General features: G+C 38.5%; 1 protein-coding gene across 1 annotated transcript in view; it reads right to left on the bottom strand.

Moving 5' to 3' along the window:
• Positions 1 to 8711: 8711 nt before the first annotated feature.
• The window catches only part of VAPB (VAMP (vesicle-associated membrane protein)-associated protein B and C), a 15957-nt gene continuing 9094 nt past the window's right edge, over positions 8712 to 15574 (bottom strand). The window contains exons 4-6 of the mRNA XM_010281828.1: positions 13866 to 13946; positions 12113 to 12289; positions 8712 to 9955 (exon numbers count right to left, since the gene is read on the bottom strand). Coding sequence (XP_010280130.1) covers positions 9797 to 9955; positions 12113 to 12289; positions 13866 to 13946 — 417 coding nt within the window. The 3' untranslated portion in view covers positions 8712 to 9796. The remainder of the gene's footprint in view (positions 9956 to 12112; positions 12290 to 13865; positions 13947 to 15574) is intronic.

Raw genomic sequence — 15574 nt, 5'->3', positions numbered from 1 at the left:
TCAGCAGGCAAAATACCTCCCTGTTTCTAAGGGTGGATGCGCTTCGTTGCCTGCTGTTGCGTGGGGATCCATGGGCAAACGCTTGAAGAACGGGCAGTGCATCTTGCAGAATGTGGCATCTCCTTCGGGATGTCCCCTCTGAGATTCTATGAGTGGGGGCAAGCCTGGGGTAGCACAGCTGCATCTCATGCAAACCACACATACAGCAGAGCTTTTTCTTCAGCAGTTTCCCAAGACCATGCTCGAGCAGCCTAGAGGAAACTCAAAACTCCCCGACTCAAATCAGCAAAGGTACGTGTTTCTGCAGGACCCAAAGATGCCCATGGCAAGAACAGGGAACAGCCTTGCGCTGTCTTCGGAGGGTGGGTGGAGAAGGGGGAAGGGAATTCCTGCCCTACATTTGCCCCCAAGAATGAGATTTGTGCACAGATACTTTCATTTACATAGCATGGAAATGCATTTACCTTAGCAAGTGTTCAGGTATCGCATGGTGTAAAAACTCCCTCAAGACCACAGATCCTTTCAAGGTGGTGATGGGATTAACATGATGTAAGAAGTTACGAGACAACGCTACGTACTTATGCAACAAACCCTAGAGAAAGCTCACGCTGCCTCTCGTAGCAGGTCAACCTCCACTCGGCTCCAGCACCACTGGATGCTTAGACACAGCTCCACAACTGCACGACGGATGGGCTACGTTGACTAAACTTCCCTATGAAAGCCTTGTCAGGAGCCTCTTTGTCCACTTCCCCCCCTTTAAATATACTTCTGAAAGAAAAAAAAGCCATGAAGAAGCTCTTTGCATAAATATTGTAACTTTTATTGTTCTGTTCACAGTTTTTGGAGAAACATTCCTAAATTACACAGTTACTCTCTCTTAAGAATTTGTGCCTTTTTCCAATTTGAATTTGCCTGGCTTCAATTGCCAGTCAGTGATTCTTGTTGTGTTGCTCTTTTTAAGGTCAGAGAGCTGCAGTATTCAGTATTTTCTCCCTGTGAAGGTACTTGTGCACTGAAATTACGACATTCTCAATTTTGGTAGATAAATTCAGCCAACTGAGTTTCTCTCTTGCCCTCTCTAAGGCATTTTCACACTCCACCAGTAATTTGTGAAATTTTTTTGCATCCATTCCAATTACTCAGCTTCTCTTTTAAAATGTAAACATCCAAATTACATCCGAAATTCCCAACTCTCACAGCTGAGACATACAGAAGTATAATCACTTACCGCTAATGGCAATTAAAAACAAGAACACATTCTTATTCATTAGTCTTTCACCCTGGGACTGCACTGGGAACACATGTGGAGCTCTTACTCACTCTGGTCCTGGGTATGGGTATTTTTGTCATGTTAATATTTTATCATTAGTGATTTTATGTCTATCTTCAGCAGTGATCTGGAACCACTGAATCTTACCGGGTCCCAGCAAAACCCTTCTACGAGCATCCCCGTTTCATTACGGTTCTCTCTGAACAACCTTCTAAAAGGTGCGATTGTCAGAAAACACCAAGCTTTGCAGGGGCCCAGATATACTCAGTTCACTCTAATCCCAAAGAAAACCGAAAAACAAAGATAGAATGAAATGACTTACATCACGCTCCTTCATTAACATTCCTCTCCTTTTTCATCCCTTCTCAAGCTAGCTAAGCACTTCGCTCGGCCTCCAGTCCTGCTTGCCAGCCTCCTCGTCGGCAGGTCAGAGATTGCCCCAGGCATCTCCCTTACAAACCTTGACAGAAGGTTTCTAGACCTACTGAATTTTAAAATGTTCATTTTTTAATATTAAGCATTTCTAATGACTGATATCGCCTGTCTAGTTCTCTTACATCATCACCAGCAGTTTTACGACCTGCATCTAGTAACGGACCTTATCCTACCGCAAAGATTTCCTCTGAACTTCAGCTCTTTATCACCCTCTCCAAGCACTCCAAACCATACATTTTTCTTTTCCTTTGGCTATTACTTTCCTTATTAATTTTCTACACTTCATAACTCTCATTTTGAGTTGATTCCCTTTTTCTTATTTGTTTTATATTACTTTACATCTAATTTTTCCCTTCATTTCATCACTGAAACGGGATGGGCGGTTAGCCAAAGTTGTCCCCCTTCTCAACTGCAAAATTGGTGGGATTTTGGCCATTTAATAGCTTTCATTTAGAAAACTGCCAATTCTAATTCAGCTTTCCATCTAATTTCTTCTTCACTACCAGATTTGATATGAGATTTGCTCAGCTATGCCCTTTTGAAGCACCAATTACATTTATTAGCAGTTTGCACGGCTGTATGCCTAGCTTGAATGTAATCGGGATTCCACTGTAACCACCAATTTCTACCTCTGCAATTCATTTGTCTTTATTTGACATGAACAAGACAAACCCAAGTAACTTCATGTTTCATGTCTTAACACTGCATTAGAAAAACAGCTCTAGGACATAGACTCTGGCCCTGGCTACTGGATTCCTTTCAACTGCAAAATAAATATATACCTTTTTACTGTACCTGTGAAGGAAAACCAGGCTAACTGATGCATTGGCAGGTTAGTACCAGCTGAAAGTCAATGATAACAGGCACGTTTGTCTTGGAAAACTCTTCCCCCATTCACTTCTTATATGATATTTTTCAAAAGTTTAACAATTTTTTAACCACTCCAAAAAGCAGTGAAAAATAAAATAACTTTCAAACACTCAATACATTTACTAGCTTCCTGCACGAAGTCTGAGCACGGAAGTCTTTTGTACCTTCTTTAATACCATAAGCTACTCAGACAAGTTGCCTTTGCAATTTTCTGCTTCTTTATCAGGCACAAAAATTTAAAGCATGAGCCGAGTTTGCTGGACATAGCCGCAGGTCTGATCTCTTCACAGCTCGATTAACAGTAACTTATTTTTCCAATTAGCCACCTTCATGCCCCTCTGTTTAAAATAACTTAGAATGTATTTTGCATTCTAGATTTCCCAAACAATTCTTACAACAAAACACACCAAAAAAAGTCTTAAAATACTTTTGGATACATTAACAGCATTGAGCTAGTGCTGCTTTTGATACACAGTGAAAGTAAAAGCATGCCGCTTGCTATGAAGAAGTATGCTGCACTGAAACCGCCGGAAAAAGCTGGAGACGGGAAGGAGATGGTCAACAAGACTCACTGCTCCAGACTCTACACAGTGAAGAGGAGGAAGGAAGAGATTTGGTCAAGAGGACGCAGAAAGGTGAGTGGTTCCCTAGGACGGGAAAGGCAGTCGGACATGTCGAGGGAGTGCTCTGCCAGGCAGCGCGGCCGCAGCCCCGGCGCGCCCACGCCCCGGACAGGCAATCGGGGACGGGCAAGACTGGAAGGGTGACGGGAAGAGCAATCCCGAGATGGAAAATAAACAGGCAGCAGAGAAGAAAAGCCATTTAAAGATGCTGGGCTGAACGCCGGTTTCTTTGCCAAGGAGCAGTGAAGGAACAAGGATGACTCGGATTGAACCAAAGGGCTGAGGGAGGGAAGGGAGTGAGATTTGACAGCTCAGGCAGAACAGATCAGGAAAGAAACTGGGTGGGAAAGTCTGCAGACTTCACAGAAGCACTCTTTTGGGCTCGGAACTGAAGCAAGAAGTCCTGGCTCCAATCACACTTGTGTGTGGCCTGCCAGTGACATGTGAAAACAAAACCTGCTGCTTCAGCTCAGAGTTACTCACCACTCCATCGGCTCCCGAGGTCAAGAACGGGTGTCCTTACGCAGAACATGGAGGACTCGACTGACATGCATGTGGGTTACACAGTGCCATTTTTTAAGTGGAACTTTTGAAACCCTAATTATATGTATCTTAAGAGAACTTAAGATTATAGAAGGTCAGGCACACACAACTGGGCAGTTCCAGACACCTTCTGGGCAGCCTGGGCTCGCTTTCTGCCCAGGTGCTGGAAGCTTGATCAGATACTGCAACGTACATGGAAAAAGCGGCCAGACTAACAGGGCACAGACTTGGTTTTGCCATTTCCTAACTTCTGAGTGCTTGACTTTGTGCAGCCTTAATAAAGGTCTTTTAAAAGTAGTTGTGTGTGGATAATTGCGTGTGGGAATTTTGCCAACTCAAACATGAGGGAGTTCAAGAGGCTTTTCTAATCTCGTGAGTTTATCCACTGAAGAAAAAGATTTGATTAAAAAAAATGAAGTACAGCTAAACTGGGAACAATACTTTACTACAGTCTGTTCTTCAGAGGCACTTCGAAATCTTGAAAAAAATCACAAAATTAGGAACTTATTAAATAGGAATGAAATGTACTGATGCAGAAACATCAACAGAAATGCCAGATGTATAATGTCAACTTGTAATATGCAGCTTCAATTAATTCTTCTTAATTCATTTATTTTCTTAACTTTTGTTTTGCCATCTGGAAAAGGCCATTTTCTAATGACAGATCATAGGAGGAAAGATCCAAAGTTCAAGTTTGCTTCAAGGAAAAGCAGCCTTGTTTCTGTACTTGTAGACTCAGTGTTCCTTCTGTAGTTTTCACTCACGCAGAAGCTTCAGGACCAAGTTAGGGACTGGACTGGGAGGCAAAAACATCTACGTGGAAGTTTAGTAAAGTTTTTCAAAAGTGTTACTCTTCAAAGTAAAAATGTGAAAGCAGTTCTGTAAAAGGAAATGAAGCCACAGGAAACGGCGGAGTAAATGACAGGTATATAGTAATTTTGGAAGTGTGCAAGTGCATGCTGATTAGACTCTTACATGTAAGAGATTTCTGGCTGGCTCTTACTTGTGTTATTTTAAAAAATAATCTACATCTATCCAGTTAAAAAAAATCAACCCGTTAATAAACCAAACATTTTATAGTTAAGCATATTTGAGTAGCAGAAACACACAATTACTTTGTCCTCTGAAGCTAATAAAAATAAAAGTTAATAACAGCACAATGAGTAATGTCACTTTTGCACGGATACCCATTAGACAAAGTGATCCAGCATACATGAAGGTGTCAGCATAATATAAAGAAATCTTAATTGGACATGGTCAAAGGATCAGCTTTGCCCTGCTTGAACAATAAATCCCACTATTTATCTAACTGTAACAGCAGCGTTGTATCCCATTGTCATCTTTTAATGAAGTATATCTAGGGAACTGCTAGGTTTCGCTACATGAACAAGCAGCCTTGCTCAGTAGTTCCTTTTCTTTCTAAAATGCCGAAACATTGGTTTATACAAATATTTTCTAATTAGGAAATTAAATTTGTAGACATGTATCCGATTACAAAGAATAGTAACTTCCACATATGGTATTGGACTAGTCTCACTCCTGTACAGATTGCTTTCTTCTTTTTATATTAGTGTTTCTGACTCAAAAAAAAAAATTAATCTCAAATATGTACACTGAAATTCACTCACCACCCGTCCCTTCTCAACTTGCTCACGCGAGGATTTGAGTAATGGATGCTAACCCATTTTCAAACAATGAAAAAGCAGCTCTCCAGCCCCAAGCTGCTCTAGTGCTGCTGTGAAGTACTATTGCAGCTGTAACACAGCCACAACAAACATGAAGTTCAGAGTGCTTGTTTTACATGTTCTTTAATTGCAAACGGAGGGGTTTTTTGGTTGTGTTTTTTTCTCAGTTCCTTCATAGAGAAAACAGAACTCAGGATATGGCATTCGGGACATCATGTAGAGAAAGAGAAGTATAGTTTCAAAACCGTAGACCACTAGTGACTAGTTAAGTCGCTATTGTGTGCGAGAATTAAGGAAGCGTTCCAATTAAGAGGTGAAAGTGTCACACATTTTCTAAGGAAAAGGGATGACATAGTTTTCTTTCATTAGGCAACTGCAACATCAAGTACACGAAGACATTAACCATCTATTTCTGTGTGCACGCCACTATATAAATATACTGACTGCTAAGTCAAGATTATAATAAGAATTGCAAGTTTACATGTGCAGCAAAGAGAAATCCTTTGTAGTTTATTGGTGAGAAGAAACTTCAGCGATTTGCAAAGTGAGGTTTCAACTTTATCCCCCTAACAGCATTTCAGAAGAAAAAAGTAACATGGAATACCACCATCAAGCTGTTACAGTCCGGTATTTTTAGAAAATTACATTCTGGTACATCAGTCCCTCTCAACATGACAACACATGGTACTGTCTTGCTCTTCAATCCCTAAGGCTATTCAGCAGTAACTTGAAATTGGGTGCCTAGGCTGCGTATGCAGCTGCTCCAGCTGTGCACGCACAGCCGACAACTGCCAATGCAGAGCGACAGTTATGATCATTCGTGCATGGAGTATTTGGTTTAAGATGTAGGTAACTACATGAAAATAGTAGAAACCATTTTCCATTCATTTCCCAGTAGTAGGCTTCAAGATATTTTAGATATCTATTTACACCAAATTTGCCCAAAGAGTGCAGACAGGAATGTAAAGTTCCACAAAATGAAGGCTACCTAAGCAGCCTCTACAGCTAAGCAGCTCTTACAAAAATTAACAATAAATGTATGTGCAAGTGGGCATCTTAAAGTAACAGTAAGGACAACAATTAGAATAAGTAAAAACTTGATTTTACTACCATGTATCAATTATAGTTTTCTAATATCTGGTGTTATGTGACGAAACCAGACGAGTCTTATTTAGAAACTATGTTTCATGCGTAACTTCCTACGATATACAGCACCCTCCAGAATAATTCACTTTCTGTGAATATTTCATGAAAACATTTGCTCTGGCATCATCATGTAAGGAACAACTTACAAAAGATCCAGATGGCTTAGTAACATCCATCCAATATATTTCTGCAATGTATCTACAGACTGGCCTTTTAGGAACCTTGGAAGTAAAAACATCCTTAGATTTCTTTCTATCGCACATGAAAGAAGGGTCTGGTCAAACAGACAGGTAATAAGGATTCCACTGATCAGTCATTTTATTTTAAGCTCAGCAAAAGCAAAGCATTACCCAGATAATTCAGTGCCACTGTCTGTTGAGGCTCTTGTCGAAATGGTTAGGAAAGACCTCAGAACTTCATTAAGGTCCAAAAAAATAAGCAGTTAATTTAAGTCTTGTTTAGGACTGATGGTGTGGCTCAGCCCCAACTGCAGGCTACAGTCACTACAGATCCTTAACTAACAGATCCTTAACTAAGGTCCTCTGTTCGTTGGTCTCCTTGATCACATATTTGTAAAGCATCTAGCAAAGCATGCGAGTGTTTTCTGGGACCTCTTTGTACTCCTGGAGTGCAAACAACAGGAACAACTTTGCTCACAAATGATTTAAAGTTCCAAGTTGTCACAGATCACTAAGAAATGACTACTGGACAGTGGAAGGAGAACAGACATTCTGCTGGCTTTACCCTTCATCTGGGAGCTGCCTGTGCAAAGTCAACTGTGGTAGCTAACAGTGTGCGTAAAATTTGCCAGGAACATTATTACAGATACGCTCACAAGGGACCAGTTTAAAGCTTCTTTAAAGCTTTACCCTGCAAAGACAGTGATTTAAAGAAAAAAAACAAAACACCACACCCACACTTTTTTAAACGTTTTTTTCAGCAGAACAAAAAGCTCTCAAAAAAAGTTAGCATCTTTTTTTTTTTTTAAATCAGATTAGGAATTGAGCTCTTCTGATAACACTTTTTAGTGAGACCAAGATATTTACAGCCTCAAAAAAATACTGCATAGCTCAGCCTCCCCTCAGCAAAGGTTCTCTCAAATATATTCTTCAAAGCCATGAAAACTAATTTTGCAACACCACTTACAAGCCTGTCTTTCTGAAAAGGTTCTTTTAACACATTTCATGTAAAAGTTTTCATTAACTTCTACTGCCTGGAAAGTATCTTTTTCTTGATCAGTTCTGCCCAATTTGTCACACTGAACTCACTGATTCGTACTTTCCAGTTCATCTCCCATCTTCTCTGCCCTTTACAGGCACACTTTAATAGCTTTGTCACTTCCATCCTGAGCAGACAAGGCACCAGCATTTTAAAATGCTAACGATACACCTCTCCTTTCTGCTGAATCTTCTAGAAGTACTTCCAGAGTTGTGTTCATAAACTGAACACACTAGTTAAGATTTTTTTCCTCCTATTTTCTTATTAAACCTCACATAAAAATTCACTTATTTGCACTTGCAAAGCAGGAAACCCTTGAGACAGTGGAACAAATATAATGGTCAAGAGTGTAGTAGGCAGGCTGCAGCCCCAACAGCTTTCTCAAGAAATCACAGGAACAATAAAGGAATGAAAGAAGTAACTTTTAAAATACGTATCTTAATGCTGAAAGGTGTTACAAAAACTTCTGTCACCCATGTTTTTTGGGCCTACCATCTAATAATATATAGGCATTTACCTCCTCAAAAGCTATTTCATCTATTTCATGAAGTTCAACATGTTAAAACACACTGAGTTTATGTATTTTGTACTAAAAGAATGCTTAGAAACAGAATTACTTTAATGTTACATTCAACATTCTATCAAGCATCTTAACTACTGAGCCCAACTGAACTGAAAAATGGGAAGTTACCTTGTACCTCAGCAGTCAGCATGGTTACTCTGAACACTTAGGTGTATCAGGCTCATGATGGGGTTGTTTGGATTGATTTTAAAATTAGGCTGGAAAAAAAAAATCCATCCTGAAACAAGGCTGCAAGTTTCCTTATGTCATAAATAAACTAAGTTGTCAGAGAATACTGTTTCCTCCACTCCTCTAAAACTGTGAGAACATGACAAAAGTAACAAAGGAAACATTACTTCGGGGGCTTTATTTAATTTTTTCTTTTCTTTTTTTTTTTTTTTTTCTTTTTTAAGATGCTACATAGTCAAACAGGATTGGTCTTTTACGGCATAGGACTAGATTACTACTAATATTTTTTTCCCCTAGATAGACTTATTTACATACAAAAACAGTTTCCTGACCACTGTTTCTCCAATGCTCAGATGATCAAAACTCCCAACAATTGTGTAGTGCCCAGAACACCAGGAGGCAGAAGAATCTCGCATCACTACAGCAGCAAATTTTTAGTTCTAGTCACTGGCTTTAAACAGGTGCCTTTTCATACCATATAGTATTAGTCAATTTTGTGACAATAAGGAAACATGAGATGAAATACATTAAATAAGTTAAATATGCATTAAACATCTCTGAATAACATTTTAATTCAACTAAATGAACCAACAGCAATGTAGCTTGGTCCCTTTATGAGAACAAGGCAATGACCTTTATTCCAAATGAGCGTCATACCAGTCAATATATGCCTCTTAATGATGCCTAGCACATTCAGCGTTGCCACATACAATTCTTTTCAGCTTCTCACTATTCATTTAAGTGCCAAGAAATTGGTAACTTGCACAGAGGTGAAGACACTGACAGAAACTGTTCAATTAATCATCAGAATGGTGGATTAACGTATTTTACAGAAGTTACCAACACCTCCTGCCTAACCCAGCTCCAAACATCCAATAGGGCCAGCTCCAGCAGTGGAGGAATAGGTTTTTCTATTTTTCCTTTTTTTTTTTCTTTTTTTTTTAAAAAGAAGTCATCCAGCAACATGTACCAGGGTCTAAGAATGTTTAAAATGACATATACAATATTCCATTGTAGTGTTAAATCATGATTTTCTTCCCCCCCTTCATCACTGAAGCATATTCTCTTTCATTCACTCATTGTACATTTTAAACTTTCTAGATTATGTTACATAGTATTTGTGCAGGGGTAATTTAAAGGCAAGACCTGTGAGATGTCATACATTAATTTTTTTTTTAAACATTGTTATGAATAAATTTAATCCAATGATATGGCAGAACCATCAAACCAATTTACAATTTCCAGCATGCTGCCTCTACAAGGCTATTTTTCCTATAATTACACCAAAGACAAAGAACAAAACCACCAAAGCAAGTAGTCTGGAGCTGAGCCCTTCGTCCTTGACAGCAGCTGCAGAAGCAGATATTGGGTTGTTTGTCTGGGGTGCCTTCCTCATCCGCAGTCCATCTTCTTCCTAAAGGAAGAGATATTGATTATTTCTACTGAAAAAAAGCGTTAAATATTCAGTGACCATATTTATTTCGAGTATAATAAAACAGGTGAAAGCTAATTTACAGCTAATTTAGAGCTCTATTTCCTAGATAATCCCAAGAAAAAAAGGGTAGTGAGGTAGGAGAGGAATTCTGTATCTACTTGACTAGCAGAGTAGAAACAACATGCTCTTGGAAGTTTCCTCCGGCTGACTACAGTAACAGGGGAAGCAATGAGGAAGCCTGCAAGAACACTTGTCTGAAGTCTGGAGACAGCTCCAGAACTTAAAAAAAAAAAAATGATGGAGGGAATTGCATGAAGGTGCTTTTCTTGTTCTGTATGCAAATACAGTGCTGTTGGGGAAGATGTTTTTCAATAAAACTAAGATAGGTTGTGAAAAATATGCAACTTTAAGGCAATTATACTCATCATTCCCCTAGTTAATGTCACAAGCAAATTTTAACAGTATTTGAAACGAAATCTATTTCCCTCATCATATTAATGCTGGCATTTTGATATGAAACTAATGGCAATAATTAGGATATTTTCTTGGTATGAGTTTGACAGCTCTCTTGATTTAAAGATGTATGAGACAACAGATAAAACAACATCATAACACCAGATATTATCATTTCAAGTGGAGATGATGTTTCCCACATCTTAATCCAACCTGTTGTGCAGCACAGCTGTGTGTTAGCACACTCCATTCCACACACAGAGCACTTTAGGAGATGGTAAAGTGAGCCTTTTGTGACCTAACTTGTATACAGCTGAAGCCATAGCGTTAGACTATGTGATACAGTATTATAGTGCAAAACTATAAGATACTGAAGCAAAAGCCTCCAGTCTATACATAAAAAAAACACTCAAGAAATAAAATTGTAATAGAAGCTACTGCAGCCTTAAAAATTGTCAGGTAAGTGGAATTCAAAAGGCTCAATGTATGTCAGTGTTTCTCAGTTTTGAATTTAAAGGGGCACCTAAGATTCTTGAGGAAAACTTTTTTAAAAAAATTGTATTTATTTATTAAAAGTCACAGACTACCTGATACCTCACTACAAGTCCGGATGGGGACAACTGACTTTTGTAAACAATAAAATGTTGTTTACTTAAATAGTCATTTTACTGCTAGAAAAAACACATTTTCATTTTAAATATTTTAACTTCCTTTTGGCAGTTACTCTAGCCTGACACTGACAGCACCTGGTGGCTGGCAGTAATTTAACATTCTTTTCCGATGTTTTACAGATCTTTCTAACACTCCACAAAGGGAACAAGCAGCTCACCATTTTAAGATGTTACTGCAAGACATCAGCTTAATTCTAGGTATGTCCTGTAGAGTATTTATTCAAGACTAACTTGCAAAAAAATCAAATCATATTGTACTTATAGTACTATGAGACACTAGCAAAATAAGAACACAAGGAGAAGTTAAGGTCATGTCTCAGTTATATACATGTATTATTTCTATGTGCAAAACAAAACTGTTTTCCAACGTTTAAAGAATTTCTTCATGTATCAGCCAGCCAAGCAGCTGACAGAACAGAGCTCCTTCTGCTGGACTCCAACAGTCACAAATTCCAAATTTTCATTCGTGCTGTTATCTATGAAACCAGAAATTTACAACAAATGAAACTACTGTAAAAACTTTTTCAGCATGGTGGTAAAAGCTTCTCAATTATTTGATTTCACAGCAATGTGCTGGATATGACAGGAACCTTATTTCCTATTAATCTGTCTTACTTTGGTCATTGTTATATTGCATATAATAGGCATAATTACTAAAACAGTATTTGAAAAACACTGTTCTCGGGCTCTCAGCAGTTTGAGAGAAGAGGGCCAAATCCAACACTGAATGCTTAATTCAGACTGAGAAAATTAGATGGGAAAAGAAAAAAAAAGAGGGAATTCAATACTTTGGGTTACTATCCAATCAGTTTCTTTGACTGCATGACTTGTACACTCCTTTCAAAGGAAGCATTGATTTCAACACTTTTTCTCAGTTTATAGAAAGAAACCTAAATTACCTTTTAATTTATAGACAATATTAAAATATTGTGCCAAAGGCAGGTAACCAAATCTTTAAGTTGGAAGATTCTTTTTCAGGAAAGGGGTAAACCTGAAAAAAAAGTCTCTTTACCTTAAACTGTTTATTCTCCTCCCGTAACCTCTGAACTTCTACTTGAAGCCTCTTATAGTCTTCCATTACTTTCTTAACTTCAGTGTCATCCAAAGAAGAACTTATTGATTTAGACATTACAGAGGAATCTGTCTTTGTTGCAGTTGTGGACACAATTTTATTTATTTCTATGTCATGCTGTTAAAAAAAGGAGAGTGTGATTTTTCGTTAGTTATTAACACCACACCACACACCTAATATTTAGGAGGAGAATCGGGTAAAATTGTCTGTGCACACCTGAAACGTGCCTGTATCAAAGAAATAAACACCACTTTTCTTTCTGTAATCTTTACTTCCCCTTTGACAGAAACCACCAGATCAGCAGCAGTAAGTGCAGACAGAAGGACCCTGACTTTTCAGTCCCTGCATACATAGAAAAGGAAGTAGCTGTGGACCATGTCCCACAATACGAATGGGAACTTACTTGCTCACAGTCCCTTTACAGAGTATTAAGTGCTCTCCCCACCTTTCCCTCCCCAAGCACAACACAAGCAGCTGCTCCAGGAACCAGGGTATTGCTAGGAACTACCCACCTGCTCTGCTGCAGTTCCTTCTCTCTTCACTCCCCAGAGCTGGCTATCACCTCTCCATCTTTCTGCATTTCTGTGATGATGGAGGAACTTGCAACCCATTAGGAAACAAGCTGTAAACCTCCAAACCCTCCTCCCTTTCCTGTCTCTCCATGTTCTGCACTTCAGAATGCAAAGGGCCCGGCTCTTATAAAAAACAAACCGCTCTCTCCCCACCCAAACTGCCACCAAAGTCTTAACATGAAGGTTTTATTTATATGAATAAAGTAATAGGATTCTGTGCTTTGTATTGCTCTAATGAGTGTTAGGGACTATAGAAAAAATTACAACTAAACAAAATAGCTGTTAAGTTTCATTTAATTCAGATTTTTTCCTTCCTCTCATCACACCTCTAAACGGGAAACACCTAAGTAACCTGGCCTGAAAAAGCACCTACTTTTAAAGCAAACGTTCACTGTCTGGAGTACATCCACTGGGTAGAGTGGATGTAGTGAGACTACAATAGTGACATTATAGAAACACATAATCATAATTACAACCTGTCCAGTGCAAGGTAGAACAACTGTGCTTTCAGTACGCATACTAGGAAACATTTTTCAGTTTATTCAAACCATTATCAATTCTACATTTGACATTACATTCTGCTGTTAGAAATTAATGCATTCATTACCCTAACAAAAAAGGATTCTACAATATTATAGCTGCTAATGGCAATATAATCCCTAAATGCATTTCTGTCTTCCTTACTAGCTTTCTACCAATTTACTTGCTAAAATCAGTGTCGTATCAAGGAAGCAAAGGGGAGTGCTGGACAGGCAAATTTATATTGCTGAGGTTGTAACTACTTCAGTGTAAACTCTGAGCTTTATGACCATCAATCAGCGTATTTCAATTTTTTAAAAATATTCTTTATCCTGTGATCTTTCACTAAATGAAAATAGATCAACTCAAAGATTTCTTTGTGCTTGTGTTGCACTTACATTGTTCAAATTAGCTGCTGGTTACATTAAGCAACACTAAGATTTTAAATAGTTTATGTTGCATTTTCCAAGGGTGATGCCATCCAGGCAGTGAAACAGAGGGTTCTGTCTTTTGCTTATATAGCTGTCTGTATAAACATGCCATTTACATGATTTACTGTGGTATTAAGTTAAAACACTCAATAGGCATCTGAAAATACTCACAGGCTTATCATTTTCTGCTGGTAGCTCAAACACACACCTAAGTTTTGAATCCATGAGTTCTTCCGGTTTTGCTTCTTTCCACTGGAATAATTTAATATTAATTTAATATTAAACATTTTAGTATAAGGCGGCAGATGGAAAATGCAGTCTATTATGTGAACAAATCATATCGCCTTACTCAGGAAAACCCCACAGGAGTTTACAGTGTTACCACTAACCACGTACACGATGAAAAATTAAACCAAATATGTAACTGAGTGGTATCAAAGACAGACCAGATACTATGAAGGAAATAATTCTACATAGTCTGAAACTTACACAGTAATTTATGAGAACTGCGAATTGTGTAAGAGTAATTAGCATAGGGGAGCTACGGGCCTCATTAAAAAAGGAGGGGTGCATTCAAAGGAAGGGAAAGATAGCAAAATCCCAAATCATCAATGAGTTCCTAGTCAAGCTTTTCAAATTTCACATGAGGTTTTCTTCCTGACTGGTATGAACTACAGGACTGTTCTTCCTCCTCCTTGTTTTTCCCCTCCTTATTTTTCAGCATCAGTGTCTAAACAACAACAGATGTGCTACATAAAGAAAGGGATAGCTTCCCCTCTCATCCTTCTCTCCCCTTCAACTAGGGAGTCTACCATAATAAAGTTTCCTTCCAATATTTTTATTAGGGATTAACAGTTATAAATCTTTGCTCAATATCAGCTGAACTGAAAAGATTGATTCACAGTAGTGATATACAGCAAGAAGCATCCACATTTATGTTCTGGAATTCTCACATGCTTCTCTTCACTTTGACCTTACTTCTGGTAGCATGGTATCGCTCCCCATATCGCAAGGAGGTGTCAAATTGTGGCTAACCCCTGTGCAACCTGAAGAAGTATTTGACTCATCCTAAATAGTCGAATCGTACTTCAGCTCTTCCGTGGCTGAAGTCAGAATTCTATTTTGAGCTCATTGGCTGCCTGTGAAGTGTTGAAAGCTTTATAGTACTCCAGTAATTTGTCTCACCTGTTTATCCAGAATAGGAAGAGATTTAGAGAGTGGTAACAAAAATTGAGAACTGATCAAGTGTTATAGGAAAAGAAATCATACTGGTCTGGAGAGCCCTGGAAATCTGAAAGGGCCATCTAGGTCCTAAAAAACATTCTTTGCTAGCAGAGTAACATTTTTCATGGTATAAAGTAACTAATAAAAATTGAAGAGTTAGAAAGAAAGGCAGACCGCCTTATCTTTCTAGTAATGCAGACATTTTATTACTATTGCCATTTCTCCCACTGGATCTTATTTTGAGGCCACTGAACAAATAAAGTTCCCTAGATCTCTTTCAGAAGGGAAATTCTTAACCCTGCAGAGTGCCGCTACTTTAAAAAGCTATTCAGAAGAACATGCATATTGTAAAGACTACTGTAAAAAAGCCATGATATGTACTGAGTTTTTTGGAGGTTGGCTTTTTTGTTTTTAAGTACTATGCAAACAAACACACACAAGCCCCACACTTTAGAGCAATGGCCTTTTTTTGGTAGCTACTGAGTATTCCCTCAAGGTAACAATCTTATTTCTATGTCTTTTGTCCTTGGTTCAGCACGTACATGCTTCTGCTACTGTCGTTTGTAATCCATAGGACAAGATCTAGGAGGACCTTTCATTTACTTAAGCCACAACAGACATGGGTAGGGATAAAGAAAAATACAGTATTTGTAAAT

Source organism: Phaethon lepturus, unplaced genomic scaffold (assembly GCF_000687285.1).
Source record: "Phaethon lepturus isolate BGI_N335 unplaced genomic scaffold, ASM68728v1 scaffold7472, whole genome shotgun sequence".
NCBI classification, from domain to species: Eukaryota; Metazoa; Chordata; class Aves; order Phaethontiformes; family Phaethontidae; genus Phaethon; species Phaethon lepturus.
Note: the sequence above shows the minus strand (reverse complement) of the source record. Positions and strands in the feature narration are given on the sequence as shown.